The following is a 7,077-nucleotide window of genomic DNA, read 5'->3' on the forward strand; positions in this document are numbered from 1 at the left end:
CTACCTTAATCCGGATTGGTATTCATTACACCTGATCCGGATTGGGGGGCAACAGGAGCAGAAATTTTACTTTAGTAAGCCAAATATGCAACCCTACTCTACTCCCTCATCCAGAAAATCTGCATAAGGGAGTGGGGGGCAAATGATAGGGCATAAGAGACCCGGGCAGGAGTCAACCTGGACTAAAGGGGTCAGGCTCAACTGACCTGCTAAGACCCCCCTCCCCCAGGTCAATCAAACATAGGAGCCCAGGCCCGGGTCTATCCTACTTCCCGGATCCGGATCCGCCTGCATACCTGGATCCGGATCGGGGCCAAAACCACAGTGAGGGAGGTCTCAGCAGACGCATCACATCCCACAACCCGCCAAGAGGAGTACGTGGGCACGTGACTATGACAGCTATCAACAACCAACACACTAGACAAGCACGGCGCGTGTCAGAGGCCGTTAGGACACTCTGGAGGTGGTCCTCCCCTGGACACGTGTAAGCAATCTGCCCAAGCCAGGCGTCCTCCGCTCCCAAGATCCAACGGCCCAGATTTAGAGGTAACTACCCCTAAACCCTACCTTTGGGCTATATATACCCCAAGACCGAAGGGTTTAGGGGTTGAAAAATAATTTCTCTTGCACTCACACACTCTCATACACTCAAAACACACAGCAGCCATCACATATACACATCCACACACAAACACACAGCAGCCTCTAAATGATATAAATATATATATACCTTCATCTTCTCCAAAACCTGTTCTCATTCTCACACCGGAGGCGCCGTGGGAGCCAAACCCCCCTTCCGGTGTTGTTTTACAGGCGCCCAACCAGCAGTTACACCCCATCCACGCATAGAAGGTCCAGGAACGCCGTCGGACGGAGCCGCCCGCTCACCGGAGTTATTGATCCTCAGACTAGAAACACCTTATTTATATCTTAGTCCAACGTCAACATATAGATAAACCAAAATTATTGAAGAGAACTATAAGCAGCTTAAGCACGCTCCCAGCGGATCCTCCTGGCAAGCTGAATGTCCTTAGACATGATAGTCACACGCTTGGCATGTATTGCACACAAGTTAGTGTCTTCGAACAGACCTACTAGGTACGCCTCGGCCGACTCCTGCAGAGCTAGGACAGCATGGCTCTGGAAACGCATATCAGTCTGCAACAACAAAACCAATATTGCATATTACAACAAAATTCTAAACAACAAACAAAGAAAAAAGAAAACTTAAATTGGGTAAAAGCAACAGAAACTAACCTTGAAGTCTTGAGCAATTTCACGTACAAGCCTCTGGAATGGAAGTTTCCTGATCAAAAGCTCAGTACCCTTCTGGTACTTGCGAATTTCGCTGCACAACAATAGCAATAACATAGCAATAATATGTAAATCCAGGAAAACAATTTTAAACAGATGTTGCAATCACAACATAAATGTTTTTGATAAAATACCGTAGGGCAACAGTTCCAGGTCGGTATCTGTGTGGCTTCTTAACTCCACCAATCAATGGAGCAGACTTACGAGCAGCCTGTAATGGACAAGCAGATAAATTTCATAATAAGCAACAATTTATAATGCATCCACCAGTATAATGCATTGTATAAACTGTGATTAAAATTAATTTACCTTGTAAGCGAGTAGCTTCCTTGGGATCTTTCCTCCGTGAGACTTATGAGCAGTTTGCTTAGTGCGAGCCATATGTGAACAACACCACAAATTTGATATCGCTAATACAGAGAGATCAAAACCCTAGAAAAAATGTCAAAATAGAAAAGTACTCTACCTAGTATATGTTTACATGAACATGAGCATCAAAGGAGAAGCAATACGTTTGTTTAGGTACATAAATACATGCACAAAGATGAAGACCAAATTAAAAGAGATCGAAAGAGTTGTTTCATATTACCTTTGTTAATTCTTCTTTGAATTTCTGGGGCGATCACTTCTCCTTTCACTTCTTCGTGAGATGTTTTGAATATACTTGCAAATGGGGAGAGGGGCTGTCTTTATATAGCTGAAGGGAGGGAGGCTTGTGTTTAATTGGACGGTTGTGATTTATGATCCTTGTGCTTTTTAATTTTTGATCTAACGGCTTTTAATGTGTTTATTTGTGTTTTCTGGGACCCAATCCGACGGTCTTGATTTAATCTAGTTGCTCGACCTAGATCATCATGCCTAATCGGTGTGTTCTTATTGGTCTATTTTGATATATTTTAAAGGCAAAGAAGGTTTAATTTTAAATCATCGAAAATTTAGTGAAATTCTCGGGTTTTTCCTTTTCTATTTGCATGCATGTAGTAGAGGTAAGAAAAACTCTTAATAGAGTAAGAAAATTCATGGAAGCGATGACGATGTAGTAGAGGTATAGTTGAAATGGCACATGATGATATGACGAGGCTGATTCAGATGTTTTTGTGATATCGGTCACTGGAAACAGGATGATGTTCATTGTTGAGACTGCTGTTGGGTTTCGCGAAAAACCTCCATAGACAGTCTACGGACTATAGGTGAAGGACTGGCTCGTTGTTGATGAAAGGGTATTTAACTTAAACCTGAATTAAAACCCCATGTCAAATTGTTATCTGGTTCTTCTTTCTTACTGTTATAATTTTTATACTATCTAGCAAGAAAGAAGAGAAGATATCTTGCTGGACAGCAAGGTTACGCCTCCAATGGATCATATGATCAAGATGATCCGTCCCCGTAGAAATATATATAAAAAATAATTTAATTATATTAGTTTACACTTTACGATACCTAATTCTGTCTTGTCCTCCCCAACTCGAAGAATAGCCGATAACATATTTTCCTATTTTTTTTAATTTGTATATGTGTGTAAACTTAGTTTGTGTTCTTATTAAATTTTGTAATTTAGTTAATTTAATTTAATTTCAATACATCGTATTATTGTTTAGTATTTATAAGACTTTTAATTTAAGTATAAAAAATCAAAAAAAAACTTAAATGAATCCAGATATTCGAACTATAATCCGTGTACCTAACAAATCCGATTATGAATTGGCCGTAAAAGATACGGTCCTGAGATCTGAACCATTCGATAAAATAAATGGATATAATTTTAGATTTAGATTGATTCAATCCGTTGACATGTCCAGAGAGGGAACGTGTAGGATCGCGAGATATATAAGTTATTGATTGTTCATTCATATATGTTGTATCTTGTATATTTATTATTCTTTTTCTTCTAAAAGTGAAGAAAGACAAATAGGGCACCAAATGTCAAATATATGTATGTTATAATGCAAGTTCGAATCAGTTGCTAATATCTTCTAGAATTATGTATGTTGTACATGAACAAAATCCGGGGATTGCTGTGCGTCCTGTATGAATCATTTAACATTTTGACGTATTCCTAGGGTTCGGCGACCGCCGGGGGTCCCAAAATTTTTAGAGACCATTTTTTTTAAATTCAAGTAAATATATAGTAAATATATGTAAGCATACGTGCATTTTAGAATTACATAAATTAATAGGATAATGTTGAATACAATGTTGAAGTACAATCAGATAAAGAATTTTTTAAAGTTTTATTTTATTAGTTGTGATTAATATTACTTTACGAAATAATGGATTTAAACTGCTACAAAAATTAATCGAAAATATTTAGGTCATGTTTGATTCAAAATCATTAAAACGATTAGAGTCCGTGGAACTAAAATAAGGTTGCAAAAATTAATAAGTGTCATAACAATCATAAAAATTTAATTAACAGTACACAGACAATACCCATCAGACAACGCTCAACCCAAAAATTGCTGCCCATAAATTTTTTACAACGATTTTTTTTAATCAAAAAACGAGTGTTGTGTGTATATATTTGCTACAACCATTTAAAAAATGTTGTCTAGTTAATCACATCAGACAATTCTTTTGTACGACGAGGTGTTGTTTAACTAAGATGGGTTCAACATTCCTACAACGCTTTAGAAACTGTTGTCTACCTGATTGACACTGACATGACTTTCTACAACGATGTTGTGTAAATGAGACAGTTTGTACAATTGTTTAATTTTGCATTATCTAAAAATAATGGAGACAATGTTGTCAAAAAGTGTTGTTGGAAAGAGACAAGTATTTTCTCATTGGCTTAGTTAAGCTGGAGTTAAACAACGAAGCTTTGTTGTGTTATTTGAACATCACCAAACATAAAAGTGTTTTCCTTCTGTTGTATGCAATATCAGACAAACATTTTATTGATAAAATCTTTGTCTTAGTTCTGAACATTTTTTTAAAAAAATTAAATTAGAAAAACCGTTTTTTTAACTAACAATTGTTAAAACTTGTAATGGTGAGTTGGTGTAGTGAGAGTCATTGATTGAAAGGAGATTTCATATCAGCCGTCAGATTAAAAAACGTTGCTACGCTTACACAACCATTTTTGTTCAAAAGAAATATTGTCAAAGTTTAGTTAAGAAAAAAAAATCATAGAAAACCATTTTCTGTAAACCTCATTCTAGAACTTTCTGAACCATTGTAAGTGATGAGGTGGCACCACATGATTGGTGAAAAACCATACACTTGTATTGCTGAGGTGGTGTAGTGGATCTCTTGTCTTTTCAGACGTGACCTCAGTCCACTTACCTTTTGATGCATATAAGTTTGATAGCAAGATTTTGGGTCAAGAATTTTCTGGTTCAAGTTAAGATGGTCACATTGAATTAATGTTGATTCAGGCGAAGTAAAAAATGATAGGTAGGTCCTTTTGACCACTTCATCGTGCAGGATGCAATCAATTTGACTTGACCAGTTCTTTTCTTTTCCATTTCTGTTATATAATCTGGAACCAACATTGGTTATGACTTTATTGTTGCAGAGATAAATGTCTTTCATTACTATTATTCTTTTTCTTTGCATAATATCCGACTTTTTCGTGTTAAATATAGTTATAGTTTTGTTGATACTGGGAAAATTTCAGTTTGTTATCCAGAATCTTTTTGATCACTATGTTGATTATATCTATTTTGAAAAACATCTTAGTTTTTTAAGAATTATATTTTTACTAATAAATCGTTTATATTTTGTTCAGCATTCCCATGTCTTCCAAACAATCACCATCCCATCAGAGTCACTTCTTAATGAATTACGCATTATTGAGGTTAGCTCCTATAAAATAGTTCACATGCACATTAAAATTATCTTATTGTATTTTTTGTGCCTATGTTGTTATAAACTAATGCAAGTCTAATAAAATAAAAATACACCTAAAATTCTGTGTGGGAACTTTATCAATTTATATTTTTTCCTGTGTTTGTGTAACCTTTTTGAACTATTGTTTAGTTTCTCTTCATGGAGTTCATCCATTAGTGCAACTTGCTTTTTTGGATAGATTTACAAATATCGTCAGAGGCTTATAAAGGCATGCCACTGCACATATATTGATTTTTAGTTTTTTCTTCTTTTTGATGTAGGAGATGTAGAAACAGTGTGATGAGAAAAGGTTCCAGTATTGTTAGTCCCTAACAATGCAACAAGAATTACAGAAGGGGGGTTGAATGGAATTCTTGAAACTTTTTCTTAGTTTAAAAATGTTCTAACTTAAAATATATATATGTGTGAATTGATTTGCAAAGTGCGGAATAATAACTTGGAATGAATCAAAATACTAAGTAATAAAAATGCAAGTCTTTAAAAATTTCTGGTGGATTAAAAAGTATCCACCAGAGATATATAAATATATCGAGAGAACTCTGTGGAACTTCAGTAGCTCACAACTGCTTACAAATGAGAACAACTAATCTTACAGAGAAATGCTAAGAATACAGCTTACAAATGTTTCTCTGAGAATTTACTTGCTTAGTCTTCTTGTTGTCTATTTGTTACTTCTTGGTCTATATATCACCAAGATTACACATTAATAAGACAAGATAATAAAATAAAACCTATCAAGTCTAATAATATGTTGCTTCATTACTCTATTCCAGCATCTTTGAATATCTTCATAATAGCATGAAAATGACAATGCTTCTTTGTTCTCTAAAACCCAGTTGAATAGGCTTCCACATTCCTTTTGCATACACTCGACGTATGTGACTGTGTTGTCACTGTCAACAGATGTTTAAATTGATTATCCGTCGGGTACATGATCATCCGGCGGGTTGCCTTGTTGATCATCCGTCGAGTGGCGTTGTTGTTTATCCGTCGGGTAGCTATCTAGTACTTGACTTCATTTCATTTATGCAGAATTACAAGACATCATCTATGTACAATTAATCAACCTATTCTGCATATCTAATTAAGGTCAACATGACTTGAGTACTACTAAAGAATCTAAACAAGATGTATGCAGAAATGTGCTACAGACTTATTATTACACAAGCTACTCACTCGATGGATAATAAATCATCATCCGTCGGGACTATATTGAGTCATCCGTCGGGACTATATTTGTAATAACCCAAATTTTTGGAAATTTTTGAAACACGGATGAATAGTAACTTTTGCTGCTGATGTTGATTAAGGAAAATTATCAGAATACACTATATAGGAGTACTGTTATGGAAATTCTAAGATCGTATTAGTACTCCATAAAGTAAATAAGTGTATGTAAAGATTTTCAGAATCCAAATTCGAACACTTTGATTTTTCCTGAAAATCCACCAGATACCGAAAGAATTGAGTATAAGGTAACATGATTAAAAGGATTTAAATTCAAGGATTATAAGAGAGGATCATAAAAAAAATACAAAATATTGAGAAAGGTTTAGGGGAACCCAAGTAATAAGATCCCGGATATGATCCCTCAAACGACGAACGAGAACGAAAGTTAAGCGAACCGTAAAAAGAAAAGAATAAAAGAAAAAGAAAAAGAAAAAACAAAGGGAGTAAAGAAACCACAGGTGACATTGTCGCCACAAGTGGTTTCTTAACTTTTGTTTACAAAGGTTAAGTAACCAAGTACTAGTAGTAGTGCTTGGTCGCCACACAATCAGCTACTCCATCATGTACCATTGTCGCCACAGAGAAGTGGTGTAAATAAAGTTAAGTACAAAAGTATATACTATGCTGTCGCCACAGAGCACAGCTAATTGGTGTCGCCACAGAAAAGAATATTCCCTGTCG

The 7,077-nt window shown here is 35.6% G+C and overlaps 1 protein-coding gene across 1 annotated transcript; it reads right to left on the minus strand.

The window, feature by feature from the left end:
- Positions 1–664: 664 nt before the first annotated feature.
- LOC141667974 (histone H3-like 3) lies at positions 665–1,952 on the minus strand. Its single transcript, XM_074474627.1, has 5 exons — positions 1,904–1,952; positions 1,624–1,724; positions 1,449–1,525; positions 1,258–1,348; positions 665–1,158 (listed from the first exon to the last, which is right to left on the minus strand). Exons 2-5 carry the CDS (start codon positions 1,693–1,695, stop codon positions 988–990), a joined length of 411 nt encoding a protein of 136 aa, XP_074330728.1. The 5' UTR covers positions 1,696–1,724; positions 1,904–1,952; the 3' UTR covers positions 665–987.
- Positions 1,953–7,077: the final 5,125 nt, after the last annotated feature.

Source organism: Apium graveolens, chromosome 6, assembly GCF_009905375.1.
Source record: "Apium graveolens cultivar Ventura chromosome 6, ASM990537v1, whole genome shotgun sequence".
In the NCBI taxonomy this organism is placed as follows: Eukaryota; Viridiplantae; Streptophyta; class Magnoliopsida; order Apiales; family Apiaceae; genus Apium; species Apium graveolens.